At 40.3% G+C, this 24828-nt stretch overlaps 1 protein-coding gene across 6 annotated transcripts in view; it reads right to left on the bottom strand.

Annotated features, from left to right (window-relative positions):
• The window catches only part of LARGE1 (LARGE xylosyl- and glucuronyltransferase 1), a 303751-nt gene that overhangs the window by 161116 nt on the left and 117807 nt on the right, over window positions 1–24828 (bottom strand). For 5 of the 6 annotated variants that reach the window (XM_084755864.1, XM_084755865.1, XM_084755863.1 and 2 more), the window contains one exon: window positions 1248–1435. In XM_084755864.1, the coding sequence (XP_084611990.1) occupies window positions 1248–1353 (106 nt within the window). In that variant the 5' untranslated portion in view covers window positions 1354–1435. Of the gene's footprint in view, window positions 1–1247; window positions 1436–24828 lie in introns of those variants that run through there. The other variant, XM_084755868.1, reaches the window with a different exon arrangement.

The raw sequence follows: 24828 nt of genomic DNA, 5'->3' as shown, positions 1-24828 counted from the left end.
TTACCCCCATTCTGGAGTTCAGACAGATGCTCATCTGTGAAGAGCACTTGCTACTCTTTCAGAGGACCCAAGTTCAGTTCCCAGCAGCCCACATCAGGCAGCTCACAAGGATCGGCAACTCCAACTCCAGGGAAATCTGGCACCTCTGGCCTACTTGGGCATCTGTACTCATATGCACACACTCATATGCAGATACACACACTTCCACATAAATTAAAAATAATAAAATAATTATTTAAATAAAAACCAATCACCCCTGTTCAGCAAGTGGATAGCTCTGTCATCTTTATACTCAGCCTCGCTAACCCAAGCTTCAAACATAGAGCCAAGCTCCTAATTAAAAGGTAGCCTTGAGCTGTCGATAAAATTATGCACAAAGGAAATGTTCAAAAGCACGGTAGTGGCTTTGTTGAGACAGACTGTCATGCATGATATTTTTTTTCTAATTCAAGTGTGGGGCAAATTAAAAAAGAAAGTCTAAACATCTACATCACCATTGCCTCCCTACCTGAATCTGAGAAACAATCACTAACAATCAAGAAAACTGTTGGCTGAAAAAATCATGAGGTTTTACTTTCCCATTCATTCCTGCAAAATGGGAGCAATAATCATTTGCTTTTATTTGTTCAGGGAAGGCCATTCCTATGCCCCATCCCCAGGCTCTCTTGTCACTGTGACAGATCATCTTTCATCCCCAGCCATAGCCTGACAGCTCCCACAAACTTCTCCCCCAGCACACACCACTGTGGCAATGATTTGTTAACCTGTCTGTCTCCTACAGGAGACAGTGTATGTCTAGATCTGTTATTTTTGTATTCTCAGCACTAGGTTTACTGAGGATGTCAACCAGCAAGAAAAGATTCAATGTGTGAACAAACAAATGACTAGAGGGATCAATAAATGCAATATCTGGCTTCGGGAAAGCAAAGCCATTCACAAAGCTTCATCCTCCTCCTGTTTTTACACCAAGACCATGTGACTAAACAGGCTTCAGCCAATTGTCTACCTACCCCCCTGACACTGCAGAAACTTCTATTTTAGTTTCAGTCTAGTTTTTCTTTCATTCGTCACCTTTCTTACTTCCTTCAACTGACTATGTGATGCTAGAAGTCATTTCTTATAACAAGCAATACAAACGCAAATTTTTACACAAGGAACACTATGGCCTCCAGCCTGTTTCTAGGCCTCTGTAACAGCCTTGTTCCCTTGACCTCCCAATTTTGCTTCCACTTGGCTTTTGTTCTTACCTTCAAAGCTTCCAGCAAACAAGTAAATCCACGTGATGGCTGGTATACAGAGCAGAGTCAAAGAAGCAGCCAGGAATTTCCGTCTCCCTCTGCAGATTCCCAGCATCCTCTCAGAAATGACAATCTCTAATTCCAGCGTGGTGTCTTTGTGCAAAACTTGAAGTCCTCAGCATCCCTCATAATATTTTCTGGAAGGAAAAAGAAAAGAGAAAGAGCTAAATCTCATCATGATGAGCAAGCAGACGGAGGCAAACTGGGGAAAAAAAACTCATAGATCCTAAAAATAGATTCCCTGGCCCATGCTCACCTTTTTTCCCAAGAGATGACAGATAAGGCTATAATCTTGTATCTGTCAAAACTGAGACACTTAAATAAATGATGAGGTCTATAAGGGAAGTTCTCTGTCACACAACACACACACATACACCCACTTAAAAGAATACTTAGCTAGAATCTACTATAAACAAAGAACTATCGAAGCATGATAACAAAGCTAAGACATAGGCTAACTTCAAAGAACATAGTGACCAATTAAAGAACATGATCCCCCAAAATGTGACAATTTCAATTTATATGGCCCACTGATGAAGGAAAGAAAAAAGCAGCAGCTGAGCCATTTGTGGTCAACATGGCATGCAGCTCCTGTGTTCCTCATAGAGAGAATCATGAAAGGCACCTAAGGCACACGTAAATAGGGCACAAGACGAAAAGATTAGTTAGATCACAACACAACTTGTTGAAACTGGTCTGTGCTCAACTGAGAAGGTAAAAATATCTCAACTGGGACTCTGCATAGTTCCCCACTATGGTAGATCCAGAAAAGATAGAAACAATGAAAATGTATTGAGAATGGACAAGAATTAACCACTTGGACTGGGATAACTGATTCTTAGACTAGAAAACAGTAGTGATGGCTTAAAAGAAGAGAAACAAGGTCGACAAGGATGGAGTAGATATTTCATCTTAGCATATAATATGCATGTATATATGTATGTATGCATGTTTGTATGCATATATACAAACACACAGTGTCCCTCTCTTCCTGCTGCATGCTGGTCCTAATATAGAACTCTCAGCTACCTCTCCAGCACTCTGTCAGCCTGGGTGCTGCCATGCATCTCATCATGCCAATAATGGACTAAACCTCTGAACAGTAAGCTAGCTCAAAATAAATGCTTTCCATTACAAGAGTTGTTGTGGTCATGGTGTCCCTTCACAGAAATAGGACACTGACAAAGACAGAGGTTGGTACCAGGGACTGGCTATTGTTGCATTTGGCCTGATTGTGCTTCGGTTTGGAGAAATGTATGCTGTGTGATTTTGGATTAGGGAAGCAGTTGAATGCTTTAAGCTGGGCTTAATGGGGCAGTCTGGCAGAAGCATGGAAGACAACGGGGCTGGGCTATTTGAACAGTGGGGACCTAGCTCAAGAGGTTTCAGAGGGGGAAATATTAGTATGTGATCTAAATTCCATTCTTGTGATATTTTTACAAAGAATGTGGCTGCTTTACGTTCTTGTCTGAGGAGTAGGGGGAAGCTTGAATCTAAATTGAAAAGTTTTTGGATTAGCAGCTTTGGCAGAGATTTCCAGACAGCCTAGTATTGACTGTCTTGTAGACATTAGTGGCCATGCTTATGCTAATCTATAATGAAAATAAGCAAGCTGAACAAGGAAAAACACAAAATGTACAGTTTGAGGAGAAAAGGAGCACCAGGGAAAAGTTTAAAGAAAAGGACGATTCTAAATGGAATAATGGCTACCTCAGGGCAAGACACAGCCAAGCTTCCAACTCGTGAGAAGGAATAAAAGTAAGATACAGGGCTGGATATGGTGGCACAAGTCTTTAATCCCAGAACTCAGGAGGCAGCGGCAAGCAGATCTCTAAATCAGAGGCTAACTTGCTCTACAAAGTAAGCTTTGTCTCTGTCTCAGTCAGGGCAGGAACTCAAACAGGTAAAGAATGTAGAGCCAGGATCTTATGGCGGGATGCTACTTACTGGATTTCTTGTTATGCCTTGATCAGCCTACTTTCTTACAGAACCCAGTACCACCAGCCCAGAAATGGCCAAGTCACAACAGGCAAGGCCCTCCTACATCAAGTAGTAAGGAAATGCCCTACAGGTTTACTTACAGTCTAATATTATGGGTAGACTTTCTTAATTGGGATTTCCTCCTGAGATGAAGTTAGCTTGTATAAAGTTGACATGAACTTGCCAGTACAAAGCCTGTGGACTTATGACACTTGCTGAGCATATATCAAAATGTGCCCTTAGACACACATCTTTTACTTGGTCTAATATTCCTTAAATGTGTCTTTTAAAAACAGAAGTCTGCCAACCAGATTTGTAATACATGAATCAAAATCTGCACAGTTCCTCAAGCAGGCCCTCCCAGCAATGATGAGCCCTGTGGATATCCTCTGGAGCATGGGAAATCAGCAGCAAAGTTTGTTTTGGTCATTTTCTCTCATCTTTGCCTGAAGGGAAGAACACACTTCATACTAAGTATGCAATCACATGTACATTACAGCCTATAACATCTCCTCCTGAAGATAGTCCTCAGCCTAAACGTGCATACAGTATGCCTAGAATAAGTACGGAAACCTGGCTGTTCCTTATGTTGTAACAGCCATTCAGGGCCATTTCCCTCCATCTTAGTTTATCTTGATCCTGCTGTGAAATCCAGTTCTCTGTTAGTCAAGTAAGGATTCTCTTAGCAATGAAGATAGGAGACAAAAACTAGTTAGGCAACGTAGGCAGGAAACCTGAAAGCAACAGTCTCAGGAATGCTCTGCTAGAGCAGGGATGCCAGAAGGAGGCTCTGGTTCTCTGCTCAAAATTTCTGCCTGGAACATGAGCGTGTGATGGAAATAATGAAATTTCATTCCAGGCATTAATCTCTTTTCATGAACAGCTTTGGAACTGGATCTTTGTGTACTGATGATGTTAATGGATTATGTCTATTTCCCAATCCCAAGCCCTCAATGATGTTGAGCTCTCCAATCTTTACCTGGTAATGCTACCATATTATTGAAGGACACCAGGGAAATCAAGGTTCTGCTAAGGCCCATTAAAGAAAAGCTATTTCCTCTTGGTTAAAAGAATGGAATCCAAGCCAAGCGTGGTGGTACATGCCTTTAATCCCAGCATTTGGAAGGCAGAGGCATGTAGATCTCTGTGAGTCCAAGACTAACCTGGTCTACAAAGCAAGTCCAGGATAGCCAAAGTTACACAGAGAAACCCTGTCTCAAAACAAACAAAGAATGGATAGAGCCAGGACTTTCAGATTTGCCCCAATATTATCATAATTCACACCACTGTCTAATCCTTAGTTAGTCTAGTTAAGGGCTAAGCAGTTGTATACTGCTCTTTCAGTGAAATTGCAAGCATCCACTTTCAGTGGCAAATAACCAGCTATGACTTCATCTCCAGGAGATTCAACACACACTTCTAAATTCCACAGGTACCTACACTCACATGAATGTGCACAAACCTACACACACACAAACATACACACACTTAAAAAATATTCTTTAAAAGTTAATCCAGTTAGGCCTGTCAATTATCAGGCTAAGGAATCATCCCACAGAAAGACTGCCAAGCTAAGGAGGTGGGGAGGATAAATCAACCCCCTAAAAGAATATGTGAGTTTCTTCCCAAGACCCTAGCCTTGGTGCAGTCACTGACAGAGCCAAGGCCATGCAGCTCTGCTAGGTCAGCCTGCATTCTAAGGACTAATTCAGGAAAAAACTCATTTCCCTTTTCTTTTCCTCTGTATCTCTTTCTAAAGCACATTTTCCCTAACATTTTGGAGCTTTTTTCCTCTATTTCTATGAAGGTACCCACCTTTTATCATGCAGCTGGTTACTGACCTCTATTGACTGCAGGCGACTCAAAAAGACATGACTTTGTCTCTTCCTCTTCTCCATAACCCTCGTCCTGGAGGCTGCTGAAATTTACACCTTGCCTGCCATGTTGTTTTCTCCAAATTTTAATAAGATGGCCCTCTACCTTCCTACTGGCTCATTTTTTAAATTTTCTTATTTAAGGAGACAAAAATTCAAAGAAGGGACCCTGATTTCCCTAGTAACACATTGCTTTTGTGTGAATAATCCTTAAGTCGTAGCCTATTACTCTGTCACAATACTGTCACTCACTTCATTTTATCTCATTACATAGGCATCATACTACCTCACATGAGAAGAAAGATGAAAACAGAACAAAAGCAGAGAGAGACCATATCCACAAAGTGTATACTATAATGTAGTGTTGTAACTATTCAGTCCTTCTTAGTTACTGTTGTTTTTCTATTACTACACATTTTACAAACTACAAATCATCATGACACTATGTGTAACCCAGAAAATATATGTAGGACTTAGGATTAGCCATGCTCTAAGCCATGCACTAGTGTCTGCAATGTATGGTCTGTGGAGCAACGACACCTACATCTCAATATTTAATATCATAAAATGTTTCTTCCTGGGAAGAGACACAACTTCTCTTGTAAAACCGACTCTCTTTCCTACAGTCCCTTTAAAAGGTGTGTGGGGTAGAGGGAGTAAAGGTAAAAAGGAGAAAATTGTAATTGTATTATCTTCACCTCAGCAAGTATATTGAAAACTTGATATTTTAATATACAATATGAACTAATTTCCACACATTCCCTTTATATCTGCTTTTTGTTTATTTACATCAATGGCACATTTCCAGAGTTCAGTAGCCACGACTCCCTGCCAGAGTGCTGCATAGTACAGTTTTTAGGATGTCCTAAGCCTTTACATTGGAGTACTGATAGAGGTGAGTGTTAAGTACAGATCACAGAATGGAGTTGAAGCAGAGGACCCAGAAGGCTTTGAAGTAATCTAAGAAGGATAAATAGCAGCAGTAGAAGTCAGAAGAACCAAACAAAATAGCTAAGTCAGAGCTTAGGAAAGAAGAAATCACTGGGTGACTATCTTGATACCTACTGACACTTTCACAGACCCTAATCCACACACACTTTATGACTCATCTATGAGACTACATTTAACACAGAAAGGTACTGGGGCTCAAGGAGGTTAATGCCCAGGCTTATGAAGGATGTGCTGTTTCCTTCTCCCATGCCTTTCCATCTGCTGCCTGCCCTACCTGCTAGGCTTCCTCAACTCAGCTCCTTTTTATCCACAAATTGTTCTCAATTTGTATGTGATTCTGATTCCTCCCTCCAAAGGATACCAGGTATGATCTGGAGACAATTTTGATGCTCAGATCTGGACAGAGCACCTACTAAATAGAGATCAGGGATGATAATAAACATCGTACATGTTGCAGTTCATGCAGACCTACAAGGAAAAATTTCAAGAAAACTGCACACTAGGCTGAGAAGGACATCGCTCCTTTAGGAAGATCCTTCCCTCATAAGGTGGGTCTGAGACTATTTCCAGTGAGCATATGTACAGGAAGCTTGTGAATTTTCTCTTTCCTCCAGAGTGGCCTTCCCTGGGCTAGGGAGGTAAAGTATACATCTCCCAAAAGCCAACCAGTTTCCTTAACTTCCTTACTTTGCAAAGCCTGGATTATGATTCTTTGCAGCAGGAAATATAGCTATCTGAGGACGACGGGATGAATATTACTTCTGGCACAGAAATCTTGCTGTGGCAACACAAGTTAAAGAGACCCAAAGAATAGAAAGAATGCAGATTTTTTTTTAAATCCATTTCTGATATTAACCTTTGTCAACAGTGTACTACCAGACAGACTTTTACTGCAAACAGTCCCTCCAAGCACACTTACCCAGCATCGAACTGCACTCCAAGAAAATGGTGCTTCGGAAGTTTCGTCTACATGGCCATGTTTAGTCAGTACCTAATTACATTCAAAAGACCAGGAAACCAATCTATGGAGTGTTTTGGTCTTTCTTCTTGTGATTTTTTTTTTTTCATTCTGAAAGGGGATGATTTAAGCAAGCAGGCTTTACATTTGCAATATTCTTCTAAAACACTTTAGCATTGTTGATGATTGAAGGGGTTCCTGGTATATGACTAGCAGTCTCTAGTTGACCGGGTTGCATGCCCTTGGGAGACTGGATGTAATGATCTCCAGTAGCCAAAGAGTACAAAGAAAGCTGCTATTTTGTTGTCACTCATCCTCATCCACAGTGGGGTAGCATATCTACTCTGTGTTTTCTAGACAGTGCTTGGCCTGCGGGGGAGATGCAGAAACACTAACCTTTAGGAGCTTTGAGAAAGAATGAAGGACAGATGTACAGACACAAGTCAGGGGTAGCAATAGAGTTTTGGGGTTTTTGGTTTTTTTGTTGTTGTTTTGTTTTGTTTTTAGAAAGGACTAGAGAATAAATTTATTTTTAAATTGTAACAAAAATGCACCTCTTTACAGTTTTTAAAATATTTTCTTAATTTGTGGATCATGTAGGGAAAAGTGCTTTCTAAGTACCTGTTGAAATCATTTTCAGGGATCTTTGTCTTAGAACATTTTTCTTCTCTACCTTTTCTGGAAGCGAGCATGGGCTGTTTATCACTGGGTAGTGTAAACAGCCATCGGACTCACATTCCCTTCACTGGGCACTTAGCTTTGATGAGTCCTGGAGTTTCCATGATCATAACTATTATACAAAAATAAAGAAATACTGAAAACTCTTAGGATAATAACTTTAATATGATCAAAATTTTCTAGTACTTTTTTCAAATTTTTAATTTCATCCTATAAGTTTGAAATTTAAGAGATTTGAACACAAACATGAAAACCCAAATAACCTGAACAATAAAATATAAAGAAAAATATTTAATACTTTATTAATAAGGTTCCATTGTATCTATCATATGAATAATGTTTAAAAAAGCAATAGAGTTTTAAAGAGAAAACATTTTAGCAGAACCAAAGAGCAGCACAATTTCAGAAAGAAGAGAAGAAAAGAAAGGTCCATGGAAAAGAAAACTACTAGGAAAGGAACAAGGAAATGTTTGGGATCTGAAGACGGAATCTGTCCTCAACACAGACATGGAGGAATTCACAACATTGTGGTATGTAGCAAGGGCTCTTCACTTTACAGTGGACCTGAAAGCACATAGAGGAACCAGAAGCAAGGATCAGACATCAGTGTCTAAGGCTGGCATCTCCTGATCTCCTCCTGTCAGCTAGGCCATACGCCCTACAGATTCCATAGACTTTCAAAGGAGTACTACCAGCTGGGGGGGAAATCCCAAAGCATGAGCCTGTGGAAGACATTGTAAATGCAAACCATGACAGATCATATCGGTGGCTTAAAAACAGCTGAGGAAAATGTGATAATCAAGAGACACAGGTAGGACCAGGAGCCACTCTAAAGGCATCTAATACAAGCTCTCCTCCATAATCATTCTCTTAAGAGACATTCTCTGTTGATGAGGATGCAGTGGGGCAGTCCTGTGCTGAAGAACAAGGCCTCGTCAAGGCTAGACTCATGTTAAAGCAATAGCATCCCCCTTGCTATGGACTTGCCAGAAGCTGTCCTTACAAGGGTAGAGTGGGATCAAGAATGATCCTACAGGTGGTTTAAATACATAATCTCATGATGTTTATATATCCATCATGTTGCGTAAGCACCACCTTTGGTTCCAAACATGATTCATCAGTCCAAACAAAGACCCTTCAATGATTTCATACTTCTCTATGTTCTAATTCCACTTGTGTTCTTATGATAAAACACTGACCAAAGGGAATTAAGAGAGGGAAGGTTCAATTGGCTTACAAATAAGTTCCAGGTCACAGTCAATCACTGAGGGGAAGTCAAGATAGGAATTCAATAAGCTAATCATAACTGTAGTCAAGAGTGGAGAGAAATGAATGCTCCCACACTGCCTGCTTCTGCTATTAACTTTCAGGCCACTTTCTCTTGTCCTTTACACTTCAGGACCACCTGCCTAAGGAATGATGCATGCAGAATGCCCTTGTTCCTCCCATATCAGCTAACAATCAAAATAACTTCCCACAGACATGCCTACGGACCAACTGGATCTGGGCAATCTGTCATTTAGGCTCTTTCCAGGTGATTCTAGAATGCAACAAGGTGAGATTTAAAAGTAACCATTACATACCAATACAGAAAACATCACTTTTCTTTCTGTCTCTATGGATTTATCAATTCTGAATATCTCTTTCAAGGAGCTTCATATCGCACATGACTTTTGGTGACTAGCTTCATTCACAAAGCAAAATGTTTTTGGACACTCATTGATGTTCTAGTATGTTCTGGCACAGCATTCTCTCTCTGGCTGGTCAAGAGTCCATCATTTGTACATATCATATTCTAAGTCCACTCATCCATATAATATCATATTTGAGATATTCACACTTCTTGGTTACGGTGAATGGAGTTGGTATGAACATCTACCTACAACCACTTGCTTAAAAAGAATGCCCTTTGTCAAAATTTGTTAATCAAAAGTCCTTCACTCTACATACCCCCAAGTTTATCTTCATTGTTATTGATAAATTAAAATTTCTAGAACCTGTTACATAGTGAATGCAACTAACACCGGCTATGTGGTGTCTATACTACCCCTGGCTAGGACCCTTTAACAATATTCACACTTTCATTTAATGTACCAAAAACTCCCAGTATTTGTGTATCTATCCAATTGTACAGATCAGAAAAATAAGTTCATTGTTGGTTAAAAGACAACCGACACATTAAACGGTGGAGAAACGGGATTGAGAATGATAGAAATGCCTACGCATGCTATCTGCACAACAGTAATAATTAATTAGTCAAGTACTTATAGGCAGTTTGCTTTTTCACTTTCTCAGAAATAGCTACATTTTCATGTTGTAGACTAACACTTCTTAAATGTTTTTCTACACACTACCCTTGTCATCCAAAAAAATTTACATGGCCCCAAGTAAATAAGTGGTAAATACATGCATAAAATAATCACTTCTTGATAAATCATAATTAAATTTATTTCAAAATAATTCTTTGGTATATGTTAATTTATCATTTATTATAGGTAAAATTAAATTATATATATAATGAGATGGTTGTGCTTGTTTCTATACAGTTGTCTTGATTCAATATTTGACAATGTGAGATTCATAAAATCCTCCATACTTTTCATTTTGATTTTGTAATTGTCAAGGCTAACAATATATGTCTCAGACAAATATATACAACAAAAATATCAAAATTATTTTTAGGCAATGTCAGAAAAACTACAAATTTGATCCTACTCTCAAATCAAACTCCTTAAATGAATCTTTTGCTGTAAAGGTGTTTTGCCTGTAGGTGTGCATGGGCACCTTGCAGGATATAGCTGTATGTAAGATCCCCTGGAACCGGAATTACAAAGGTTCGGAATCACCATGTGGGTACTAGAAACTGAACCTGGATCCTCTCCAATAACAGCAAATGCTCTTACAGCCATCTCTCCACCGCTCCGCCACTCCTTAAATGAGTTTGATGGAACTCCAGACAGCAGCTCAGCCAGCCATTTTAATAATCCAACATTCTAATATAACATAATATATTAACTTGATACTTACATGCAGAGAAATAAAAGTAGGGACATATTTAAAGTTTTTATTTCCTTTTTTGTTTGTTTCTGTTTCTAGATATATGTATGTTGTGTGTGTGTGCTCTGGAGTGCATGTATGTGCACACCTGTAGAAGCCAGAGGTTAACCTCAAAACTCATTTCTCAAATGCTGTCCATCTTGTTTATTCAAACAGGGATGTTCACTAATCTGGAGCTCACAGACTAGACAGACCCTATCATGACAGTTAGGGACTTCCTTATTGACTTCTCCTCACTGCTAGGATTATAGAATATGCTACCATTCTGGGTGTTGAACTCAAGGCCTCATACTTAGCATGGACTTACAAGAAAACACTACTTTGTAGCACTCAATGGCCTCCAATTAATCTGTGCCATGGAATTTCAGGCAGCACGCCCTAGTGCTTCATGATTTGACAGCATACACAGTATAAAGTGCATGTTGTGTTCAGAATCTGCACTGAACTCCTGTGATGTGACACGAAAGAACACTACCAGAAATGCCTCAGGTAACCCACACATTTGAGTTCGCTTTTGGCTGTTTAGCATTTAGAAATTTTTCTATTTCCGATATTTTTCATGACTCCCCCATTCAGAAGTCATGGCTGTCTGAGAAGCTGTGAGACAAAACACCTGGCAGGTTGTTGTATTAGTTTGCCAGCACTGTCATAACAAAGTACCACAATATAAGTTTATCTCACAGTTCTAGAGGCTAGAAGTTCAAGATCATGGTTTGAGCAGACCGTGCCTCTCACAGCTGATGGTGCTCTCCTGGCATTCACCGTGTGGACATGTCGGTGTCCCTCTTATACGAAACTAAAAGTCCAGCCTAATTCAGTACCACCTCATCTTAAATAAGTATATCTTTATATATACAATATGAAGATTGTACTCAATTATTGAATTCAATAAAAACATTAGTTATTGAATTCAATAAATACAGTCAGTCCTACTTCTGAAGAAAATGCCATTCTTAGTCATATGAAGGGGAGGCACCTTTATTTGTACCATCATGCCAATAATAAGAAAGAAAACCACCATGAGAAACAGGATAGAGGGAAGCGGAGGAGTGAGGCTAATAGAGAAGTGGGGGTGTGAGCAGGGGGAGGGGGGCAAGTTAGGGGAAGGGGAGATGTAGATTTAAATTCCATGGGGTACCTGCTGATGGGGGCAGAGCTGACTTAGACACCTGTAGAGTAGACAGAGGGGCTCAGAAAAATTACCCAAATGCCCTCTAGTATTCCAAACAAAGAAGAAACAGGAAGGCAGTCTTCAGGAGCTCTCAGTTACCTAGCTAGGCACTCATCTTGGCTTTGGCATCCAAATTCAACAGGGAGCTCTACAAACTGATCCCCAGCACTCCCAATCAGAGCACCTGCTTTCCCTCCAAGAATCTTTCCAAAGATATAAGCTGCTCTCCTCTGCAGAGGTATCCAGGATTTAGAACCATTCTGGACTTTTCTGAGCTCTGGGCAAGAGCTAGCTGTCAACTTCTCCTGCTACCTTCAAAGTCAGAGAAGAAGCCTCAATCACGCTGCTTTCCACAGAAAAATCAAACTGTTCGGCAGTATCTCACACTACACAGAAAGATGAGGCACAGTCAACAGACTCTTTAAGAAGTACTAGTTCATTAGCTGTGAGGCTGTTAGGAGAACTTAAGAGCTATGGTAAGACACCAAGCTGTCTCCATCAGAGAAGTCAAGCTAAACACTCTCCATTCTTACCACCTCATTCGTAATCTTGCTGTCCGGCTTTAAGAATCAATGAAGAGTTTGGTTTCAAATAAATTTGTCTTCCTTTAAATGTTGTTTCATATCCCTTAGCACTTGAAGAGATGAGGATAAGATAAACTACTTCTCTTACAGCAATTGCTTTTCAAATCTCTAATTTTACACTGGTATGTTCTAGAAACCAGCAAAGGCAAAGCAGGAAAAACAATGGAGTATCAGAGACCCAGGTCCAAATAAATATCAAGGGCACTCTAGCTGGGATTTCATGGGAGAAGTCATTGAATAAATCTTACATGAGCAAATGTCAATGAGTCAGCCAGGGAGCCATGATTCACCTCACAAAGCAATGGTATCCAAGTCCTTCCCATGTGCCAAACATTGGGCCAAATGATTTGCATTAAAGTAATTTGCAAAAACTATCTCATTAGTCTCCAGAGAGTCTTGCCTGAAACTGTCCCACTGTTTTACATAAATACACAGCATACCAACACAAGTAAATATACATAGTATAGTCATTATTTATTGGCATACTCACATAGAACAGTAAAACTAAATATAGAATGCAACACCAGCTGTGAGGATTAATGCAAGCAGCCAACTGATGTAAATTACCACTGAAAGCAACTGGACTCCTCATGAACAAACTGAAGATTGCAGCACCACTGCACCAGGTCTGAAGTGAGCCAGATACAGGACCTCCTCCCACCCAAAATCATTTATGTGGTGGGAAAACAGACACAAAGAAATTTTCTGACCAGTTATCCAGAGCACAAATGAAATGAACCAAGATTTATTCCTCTGCTATTTCTGTTTCATCAGCAAATTAATTCGTAATTTTTAGAGGGAATACATCTTTTTAATATGTAATATTTTTATTAACTCGGAGAAATTCATTCATTAAATTTGAAAGCATTCAAGATGAAAGGAAGAAAACCCCTTCAATAATCTTTTAGTTCATATTTGAGAAAAGGAGAGCCAAGAAAAGGGAAGGTGAGAGGAGGCAAGAAGAGAGGCGTGATTAAAGCATATTTATATACATGAATGGAAATAAAATAAAATCCATTGTCTTAATAATAAATATATGTTACTACAATGTCAAAGCACACTAAAGAGCATTTTTTAATATTACAGTCAGAAGTCACAGAAATATGGCTAAGTCAGAAAAGTACTTGCCATGCCAAGAACCATCGAGAAAAAGCCCAGCCATCTCTGTGATCCCGATGCTGAAGAAGCAGAGGCAGGGAGCTCCCTGTGGCTCACTGGCCAGTCACCCTAGCTGGATTGATAAGGAGCAGAACACAGTAAGGCACCCTGTCTTAAAAAAAAAAAAAAGCAAAGAAACAACAACAAAAAAAGAGATGGCTCCTAAGAAGCAATATCTATGATTGACTTCTGACCTCCAAACACATACACATATGAGCACCTGCACAGATAAACCCGTGTACAAACACATACAGACACACACATACACGAAACAAAAAGAGGGGGAAGGAACCCTAAAACTCAAACAGAGGGAACAAGACTGTAAACTCAGGATATGACATCTGAACCCATAATTCCACCAGTTTACAGCGTGAGAACCGGCAGTCAGCTAAGAATCTGTCACATCCTTGCTTCAGCTTGAATGAGCAGATGTTGGAGACAAAGATCTCCAACACAGTCATTTGCGTTTTAAAATCCACTAGAAAGTTTAAGTACCCCAGTTCTTGATTCAACAGTATACTAAGAGGCTAAACGAAGGTGCCATTCCATTCCATCCTTTGGAAACTCTGTTCTGCTTCAAGACATAGTTGTCACTAATGAACACAAAATGACTCTTTAGGTCATACAGACATGCACACATTATTAATATTTATATGTGTGTAATGTGCTTTGTATATTCATGTAGCACAAAGTATATACTATGCATAATATACACAGCATCTGTATGCATAAAAATAAACATATATAAAAATCATTTTACTTTTACTCATTTCTTTCATGATTTAGAAAACTGATGTACACTATGTACACTATAAATGTACTTGCAAAGCACAGATGGAACATGCAAATCCAAATATTCCAAATGTTTAAATTATGAGTTTTGTGGTAATAACTTGTCCCTGCAACAAGAATATGTTGCAAACCATGAAATGTTTGTTTCATGAACAAAATTATTAAAATATATAAAGAGGGACCTATAGGCTACATTTACATAGTATACAAAACCAAAGCATAAATCCACTTCCGACTCCAGCCCCACAAGGGAGACTTCATCATTTATGTGCAAATACTCCAAAATCTGAAAAATTCTGAAATCTGGTCCCAAGCCCTTCAGACAAGGCATACTTAACCTGTGATCTCTATCTGAAGATTAAGCCTGCCTCCCTATGAAGCCAGTGCTTTCAATTCCCTATATGCAGGTGACTGCTCCAGCATCTAAAGCATGCCTCGGATGACAGGCTGACAGCCTAGACAACGGGCACCTAAGATGTGAAGGAACCAGCTCCTTAAGCTCCTAGCAAATCAATCAAACAAAAAGGAACAAACAACAACAACAGTGTGATTACTGATCACAGGGCCAACAACATTGGGGTGGGGGGTCATGACAATGTGTTCCTGTCTACAAATACATTTAGGCCCTTTGTCAAAGAAAATGATTTCATCTGCCAGATGAGATCTTAATTTTCCAACTTCATTAGCAGTTGATGAACAGAAAGGGTCACCTGGTAATTTCATAATTTGGCTCTGACATTTGTCAAAGCCACTTAAAAAGAAAAAATGCCAGCTGTCAAAAGAAAGGAAATGCTAGTCTAATTTATGCACTAGTTCCAAGCAAGCAAGGAGTAAATGTTTACACAAACACTGTACAAACTCCTCCTAACCAGTGCAGGGTAAAGAAGAAATTAACCACGCAAGAGATTTTCTAAACTGTTTAAAATGTGTCCCATTAGAAGCCACAAGCAGCAGTACAGCTGCCTTGCTATTTTTGTTTTTCAATCTAGTAGGCAGAAAAAAAAATGCTTTTAAATTATAAAAGTCAGGATCCTTAGGTAGTGGGATGGTCAACAAGGAGCCCCATGTCTAGGAAGGGAGGGATGTCACTTGCTAGGGAGCAGAGAAGGTGGGCTTCCAAGTCCTAGGAGGCGCATGCTCAGAGACCACTCATCTCTATTTTTCCTGTTGTGCTCCTCTTATGATACAAGAAAACACTAAGAATCAGATCCAAATGTATTAATCAAACAGCAAAGCAGCCACAATATGATCTCTCCCAATCACTTCCACGTGCACCTAGGGAAGCTCTCTTTTGAGTAATTAATTGTATTTCCTTGTGGTCAGGGCCCCTCCCAGCAGAGAGTGGCTACTTGGGAATGGTAATGGGAGGTTAGCTAACAATCACAGCTGGGCTAGACTTTCCCTCCTGCCTCAGAGGGTATCTGACCATTGTGCTCCTTCCAAATCTTTAAACCCTTTCTGCTTAATTAACACCATTCTCTGGGTCTCACACAGCTCAGTTCCCCACATCATGCAAGAAACCTCCACCAGTACCAAGGACCTGTCCTCCTACACCACATCATGATCTCTTCTGCAGGGTTATCCATCTGTCCTCCATTGTCATTCATTGTCATTTCTACAGGGTAAACACCAGCAGGTTAAGAGTTGCTGCCTTCCAATCAAATGAACAAATGGCACACCTTACTTTCCATTAGTGGCTAGTGGTACCTTCTGCTATATTTTCACAGGAATTGTGGAGTATTTTTAAAACTTTTAATTTACTGGTCAACACAATCAAGCTATTGGAAACACACTGGAAAGCCAGGATAAGAAAAGGTTAGAATGGTGACCTTAATCCTATCAGTGATCTTAATCCTAGCAACTCACTGGGCAGGCAAGCTTCCTGGTTCCTAGACTTACCCTGAATACAAGACAAACTGACAACCAAACATTTTTTTTTTCCTGAATGTCTTTTCAGTTCTAGAATTTCAAATTTCTGCTTTGACCCAGCTCTAAAACAATACACATTAAAAACCTAAATAAGAATAATTATGGAGAATATCTTTCTTCCAAATTGCTTTCCAAGTTAACTCTGAACTTTTTCCTGACTTGAAGGAGGCTTTTCCATATTGTCCAGAGCTGAGAGCCTTCAGTTTTGAAAAATCGTCATGTCTTGCTGGAAATACTGATATACATCTTTAATCCCAGCACTAGGGAGGCAGAGGTAGGAGGATCTCAGTGAGTTCAAGGCCAGACTGATGATGATGATGAGAGAGAGACAGAGAGAGAGAGAGAGAGACAGAGACAGAGACAGAGACAGAGACAGAGACAGAGAGACAGACAGAGACAGAGAGAGAGAAAGAGAGAGAAAGAGAGAGACAGAGACAGAGAGAGACAGAAGATTGAGTTCTAGGACAGTCAGGACTACATACGGAGACCAGCCTCACAAAACCCAAAGCAGGAAGAGAGAAAAGAAAAAATCTTCCTAACTCAAAGCAAAAGCCTCAGTGAGAAAGTGATTCTCCCACTTCACTCCTTAGAATGGCTTGCAAGTTCTCAGCATGGTGCAGACAAGGCCTTGTAACTTCTACCACCATGAAGTGGAACTGTCAGCTCTGGGCTGGCAGCACCTTATAGCTTTTGCAGGCGTTAGTTCCTCTGTTCCTTGATAATTGTGGAGAGCAGTGTCAATGTCTAAGAATCACAAATGTAGTAAAGTAAATAATAAGGTCTTATGAGAGAATGTAATCAAACACTGAAGAAAAGACTTTGGAGTTGATGAAAATCTGCTGGGCTGCACAGCCATGCAATGCAGGAACTCATTAGTAGCTAGTTTACTAACTGTGTCCACTGAGTCTGCCTCAGAACTTAGAAAAGCACCTGGACATATACCTGCCACAGCACTCCAAAATGCACCTGCCATAGCACCTGAAACTGTACCTCCCTTGGCACCTGGAAAGCACCTGCCACTGTATGTAAAAATACACATGCCACAGCACCATGCAAATGCACCTGTGTCAGCACCTCAAACACGTTACCTGGCTCAGCATTGAGACATGCACAGGCTATATAACACTGAGTGACTTATTTGCAGAAGGAAACTGTCTTCTATTGGATTCTGCAAATGCGCAGAATTTAAGCCAAGCCTTTTTACTCTACATCCAAGATATTTTCAGCTCCAGTACACTACACTCAACTGCCTCAAAAGCCAGTAAGTATCTGTTAAGGGAATAAAAAGACATCTAAAATGGTTCTTTTCCTTATGCTATTTGTAATCCAACAGAAAGACTTAAGAATTCATACTACCTAGAGATTTCCATCAATCTTTTTACCTTCAAATATGTGATAAAAGACCAAGTTGAGCCTCTCTGGAAGTTTACATTTATCCAGCCTGTCAAAGACATTTTTATTTTTTTCTCCTTTATTAATTTATTCTTGTTATATCTCAATGGTTATCCCATCCCTTGTATCCTCCCATTCTTCCCTCCCTCCCATTTTCCCCTTATTCCCCTCCCCTATGACTGTTCCTGAGGGGGATTACCTCCCCCTGTATATGTTCATAGGGTATCAAGTCTCTTCTTGGTAACCTGCTGTCCTTCCTCTGAGTGCCACCAGGTCTCCCCCTCCAGGGGACATGGTCAAGAACGGCAAAGTAGAAGGATCCAGAGGGTCCTAGAAACCTACAAGTAGAACATTATGATAGGCAGATTTGGGCTCAGGGGTCCCGCTCAAACTAAGGCACCAGCCAAGGACAATACAGGCGGTAAACCTTAAACCCCTACACAGATCTAGCCAATGGACAGAACACTCTCCACAGTAGAGTGGAGAGTGGGATATTACTTTCTCACATACTCTGGTGCCTCAAAGACATTTTTAAACTCCACATTCTGAGCATCTGAAAATCTGCAGTGCCAACCTCTCAAGTTCAGCAAAATGTAAGCTATAACTGGCATGTGTTTCTAAGAGCTGTGGCAGTTGTACATTTTGTTTTCAGAGCAATGCAGATGCAGAATATTTATTTAAATAACTTCAGAAGTTTCAACCCCCTAACCCCCAGCCCCTCACTCCCTACTCCCCACCCCCCCTACAGCCCCCACCCCCCTGCCACCCATGCTCAAAATGTCCACAGGCACATGTCCTTTCAAGATGAACACCAGGAATACCCAAAACAATATGCTATAAACAAAATTTCTTTAAGAAAGCATAAAGAATGCAAACCTTATATTAGCTAGTAACAATTTTAAATGAGAAAAGAATTCTTTTTTTAATTTAACAGAAAATGAGAAAGACTAATGACTGATGAGAAAAATAACTGAAATAAAAATATCTATGTGCCATGCAGGGAAAATGCTGCAGCCACTTTCAGATCCTCACCAAGTAATTTAGGCGTGGGGTGGGGTGGGGCAGTATGACAGTTCCAAAAGCAGCTTTTAAAAAAAAAAAAAAAGGAGGAGGAGGAGAAGCAGGGAGAACCAGGCCCAAGAAGAAGGGAGCAAGATGTTATAGCTTTGAATCCAAGCAGTAAACTTCCCCTTACCCATCATGGCTTCTGTAAGAGAAAAATGGAAATTAAATCATATTACAGAAAGCTTACATGAAATTCACTCTTTTCTGCTGAAACTTTTCTGCAATATTATTACACATCTTTCCTTTCATTTTGTTCTTGAGAATTTTGCTGCTTAAAGGGAAAGGAATCCTTTTGATTGTGACACCTTTTCGCATGGATCGGTTCATTGCTAATACCTTAGCTCTAGGTGACTGCATTCTGAGGGAAATAGATAATTTCCCTCAGGAGGAAAGTGCTGCAACACAGCACAGACCATTTGAAGGAAATCCTTTGGCTTCTGTGGCCAGTAAGTCAAAGGCTCACTTGTGAGCACCAACACTCCACCACCCACTGCCATCATGGCTACCAAATCTACAATTCTGATTACCACGAACAACTACCATTATCTTCCCTGGAAAAATATGTTCTTACATGTGTCTAGGGTGAAGGATATTTATACATCCTAGTGGTTCCATGCCTACTACATTCTAGGACTGGTTCTTAATAATGTCATCCTATTTACTCATCACTTCTACATCCATAGACACACTCTTGATTACTCTGTTTCTATCTGATCAAAGAGGCCAAAAAAGCAACCCGAGTCCAAGGCTCCCTCCAACCAATGTAGGAACAGAAGACACTGTGGCATCCACCCCTAAGTAAGTGTTATTTCGACAGCATGTCATGGTACAAAGGGTGCAGACATCCTAGAATTAGAAACCAGAAGTTAGGAAGACATGACCAAAGGGACCCTCTGTGAGGGCAGGATGAGGCAGGAATGAGAAGCAAACCTGTCTGCTGTAGTGTGAAAGTCTCATCTAAACTCATTTTGAAACATAATGGCCACTGTAGTAGACATCAGTTGCCAGGGCCTCTACCTGTCCTTACAGCCACCTCTCTATCCCTGCCCTAGGTAATGTTTTCCAGTTTTTAGGAAAGAGAAAACATACTTCCTTTCTCCAAGATGTTCCAGAACTTTCTGAAACCCCACCCATAAGGGAAAAATAGAGGAACAGCTCTGTTCATTGCTTGCAGCACAAGCAGGATGTGCTAAGTCTGGAACACTAGTACCCACATAAAGAAAAGGAGAAGTAAAGTGGTGATGGTTATAGCAGTAATTGGTACCTTAGCTTATGCCATCTGTACTCCCAGCATTAGAGGCACAGACAGGTGGATCTATGTGGTGCACTAGTCTAGCTGAATTGATAGGATCCAGGTCTGGTGAAAGATTTTGCTGGAGGGGAAAGAAATAGCCACAGACAGGAAAAGGGAAAAAGGAGGAGAAGGAGAAAGGAAAGGAGAAGAGAAGTGGGAGGAAAGTTGGGGAAAGCTTGGAGAGACACTGACATAGAACATCCAGCCTAAGCCAAGTTTAGTCTCCTTTAAAAAGCATGAACAACAGCTTGACACCAAAAGAGCCCAAGATGTTAAGGTGCTCAAAGGAGACTGAGGCTAGAGTTCAGAGCCCAGCCATGCTATTCTGTAGTGCCAGGAAGATTAATGAGCTGTATTTACAAGCAGTTCAGAGATAAGTACACAATATGGCATTGTTAGTCCCATCAGCAACCCAAACAAGAGCTGGAACAAATGCTCTAAAACTAACATCAGTCCCCCTTATCACCTGGGATCAATACAGTGCTGTAATGTTAAAAAAAAAATCCTGATTGAGAGAGAAGAGGAAACAGACAAAATCCTATAGCCGATAGAAGAGAACAGCCTTTTCCAGGCTACAAGTAGAAAAGGCAAAATCAGTTTCGGCTCCCGCTTGATATATGTGATATCTACCAAGGTTAAGGCAAAGAAAGCCCTCTGAAACAGGGAGCCATGGCTTCACCACCAACCTGTGTTATCTATTTACAAGAGGACTTAAAGTTGTCTCTCTTTGTTACATTAGCAGTGTAGGAAATAAGAGGCTTTAAGTGACCAGCTGCCACCCTCAACCTGAAACAATCTCAGGCCAGGAGTGAGGTCCACTGCCCTCTTCTCTTTGAAAATCAGTTCCTAGAGCTAGAGAGATGACTAAGTGAATAAAAGCAGCTGCTGTGAAAGCAAAAGAATCTGAGTTCAAATAACCAGTACTCAGGTAAGGCTTCTGGTTCTATCTTTCTACAACCCCAGCTTTAACATGATGGAGACAGGCTGGTCCTGTGAGATTACTGGTCATCTTAGTGATCTTACTATTAGCCTAGGTGAAACAGGAGCTTCAGGTTCTGTGATCCTGTCTCAAAAGAATAAGGTTCCCAGTAATCTCAGCATCCTCTTCAAACTCTGCACCCACATACACCCTCCATATATAATGTACCTACAGGCCCCATAAAAGATCAGCTCTTAGACCACAATAATGATGTCATTGTTGCTATCAATGACCCTTCAGCCCCTCCCCAGACCAAAGGGGAAGCCCTTCTCCCCAGTCCCACCCTGCCCAAAGGCATGGCTAATCCACAAAATTTCAACACAGCCCTCAGCCTTGAAGGAGGTAAACCCAATCCCAATTTTTAAGACTCTGTCCTTTCATTACTTCATTGTCACAAGCATACAAATGGGGGAAGGGGATGAGAACCACTTTGTTTTCATTTAAATGAACCTAAAAATAAAGAAATCTAATAAAGAAGAAACTGGTAAAACATGCAGGGATGTTTTAATATATGGAAATCCATCAATGTAATCCACCATATAAACAAACTGAAAATAAAAAACCACATGATCATCTCTTTAGATGCAGAGAAAGCATTTGATAAAATCTAACACCCATTCATGTTTAAAGTTTTAGAGAGAAAGGGGATACAAGGCACTTTCCTCAACATAATAAAGGCTATATACAGCAAGCCAATAGTCAAAATCAAAGTAAATGGTAAGATACTCAAGGAAATTCCTCTAAAATCGGGAACAAGGCAAGGCTGCCCACTCTCTCTATATCTCTTCAATATAGTACTCGAAGTTCTAGCCAGAGCAATAAGACAACAAAAGGAGATCAAGGGTATCCAAATGGGAAAGGAGGAAGTCAAATGATCCCTATTTGCAGATGATATGATAGTGTATATTAGTGACCCTCAAAATTCCACCAGAAAACTCCTACAGCTGATAAACACCTTCAGCAAATTAGCTGGATACAAAATTAACTCAAAAAAGTCTGTAGCCTTCCTATACACAAATGATAAGCTTGCAGAGGAAGAAATTAGGAAAGCCACACCCTTCACATTAGCCATAAGCAATATAAAATACTTAGGAGTTACTCTAACTAAGGAAGTGAAGGACTTGTTTGAAAAAAATTTCAAAACTCTGAAGAAAGAGATTGAAGATGACATGAGAAGATGGAATGATCTTCCTTGCTCATGGATCGGGAGAATTAACATAGTAAAAATGGCCATCCTACCAAAAGCAATCTAAAGATCCAATGCAATCCCTATCAAAACACCTACACAATTTTTTAAAGACATTGAAAGTTCAATTCTGAACTTCATATGGAAAAACAAAAAACCCAGAATAGCTAAAACAATCTTCTACAAAAAAAAGGTGCTACGGAAGAATCTCCATACCTGATCTCAAACTGTACTATAAAGCAATAGTAATTAAAACAGCATGGTCCTGGCACAGCAACAGGCTGGTTGAACAGTGGAATCGAATCGAAGACCCAGATATGAATCTACACACATATGGTCACTTGATTTTTGACAAAGAAGCCAAATCCATTCAATGGAAAAAGGATAGCATCTTCAAGAAATGGTGCTGGTCTAATTGGATGTCTATGTGTAAAAAAAATGCAACTGGACCCATATTTGTCACTTTGCACAAAACTCAAATCCAAGTGGATTAAAGACCTCAACATAAAACCAGAGACACTAAGTCACTTAGAAGAAAAAGTGGGGAAGAGCCTGGAACATATTGGCACAGGAGACAACTTCCTGAACAGAACACCAACAGCCCAAGCCTCAATGTCAACAATTAATAAATGGGACCTCAAGAGGCTGAGAAGCTTCTGTAAGGCAGGAGACACTGTCAAGAGAACAAAGCGACAGTCTACAGACTGGGAAAAGATCTTCACCAACCCTACATCTGACAAAGGTCTAATATCCAAAATATATAAAGAACTCAAGAAATTAAACACCAACCAATCAAATAACCCAACTGAGAAATGGAGCTTGGAACTAAACAGAGAATTCTCAACAGAGGAATATCAAATGGCTGAGAAACACTTAAAGAAATGCTCAACCTCCTTAATCATCAGGGAAATGCAAATTAAAACAACTCTGAGATTCCATCTTACACCCATCAGAATGGCTAAGATCAAAAATTCAAGCGACACCACATGCTGGCGAGGATGTGGGGAGAGAGGAACACTCCTTCATTGCTGGTGGGAATGCAAACTAGTACAGCCACTTTGGAAATCTATCTGGTGCTATCTCAGAAAAATGGGAATAGGGCTTCCTCAAGACCCAGCTATTCCACTCCTTGGAATATACCCAGAAGATATTCCAGCACACAACAAGAAAATTTGCTCAACCATGTTCATAGCAGCCTTATTCATAATAGCCAGAACATGGAAACAATCTAAGTGTCCCTCAATAGAAAAATGGATAAAGAAACTGTGGTACATATACACTATGGAATACTATTCAGCTATTAAAAGCAAGGAATTCCCGAAATTTGTGGATAAATGGATTGAGCTAGAAATGATCATAATGAGTGAGTTAACCCAGAAGCAGAAAGACTCAAATGGTATATACTCACTTATATCTGCATATTAGCCCAAGGGGCATGTCCCACAAAAGCCTTCACTTACCAGGAAACTGAGACAGAGGGGAGGACATTCTAGTGGGACTCTAGATGAGAGAAGCATGGGAGAATGGCAAAGTAGAAGGATCCAGAGGGTCCTAGAAGCCTACAAGTAGAACATTATGATAGGCAGATTTGGGCACAGGGGTCCCGCTCAAACTAAGGCACCAGCCAAGAACAATACAGGCGGTGAACCTTAAACCCCTACCCGGATCTAGACAATGGACAGAACACTCTCCACAGTAGAGTGGAGAGGGGGATATTACTTTCTCACACACTCTGGTGCCTCACCTTTGACCATGTCCCCTGGAGGGGGAGACCTGGTGGCACTCAGAAGAAGGACAGCAGGTTACCAAGAAGAGACTTGATACCCTATGAACATATACAGGGGGAGGTAATCCCCCTCAAGAACAGTCATAGGGGAGGGGAATAAGGGGAAAATGGGAGGGATGGAAGAATGGGAGGATACAAGGGATGGGATAACCATTGAGATGTAACAAGAATAAATTAATAAAGGAGAAAAAGAGAAAAGAAAAAAGAAAATTTGCTCAACCATGTTCATAGCAGCCTTATTCATAATAGCCAGAACATGGAAACAGCCTAAGTGTCCATCAGTTGAAGAATGGATAAAGAAACTGTGGTACATATACATTATGGAATACTATTCACCTATTAAAAACAACGAATTCCCGAAATTTGTGGATAAATGGATTAAGCTAGAAATGATCATAATGAGTGAGTTAATCCAGAAGCAAAAAGACTCAAATGGTATATACTCACTTATATCTGCATATTAGCCCAAGGGGCATATCCCACAAAAGCCTTCACTTACCAGGAAACTGGGACAGAGGGCAGGACATCCTATTGGGACTCTAGATGAGAGAAGCATGGGAGAATGGCAAAGTAGAAGGATCCAGAGGGTCCTAGAAACCTACATGCAGAACATTATGATAGGCAGATTTGGGCCCAGGGGTCCTGCTCAAACTAAGGCACCAGCCAAGGACAATACAGGTGGTAAACTTTAAACCC

Source organism: Acomys minous (assembly GCF_964271855.1).
Source record: "Acomys minous genome assembly, chromosome: 14".
In the NCBI taxonomy this organism is placed as follows: Eukaryota; Metazoa; Chordata; class Mammalia; order Rodentia; family Muridae; genus Acomys; species Acomys minous.
This window is presented reverse-complemented; position numbering and strand designations above follow the sequence as displayed.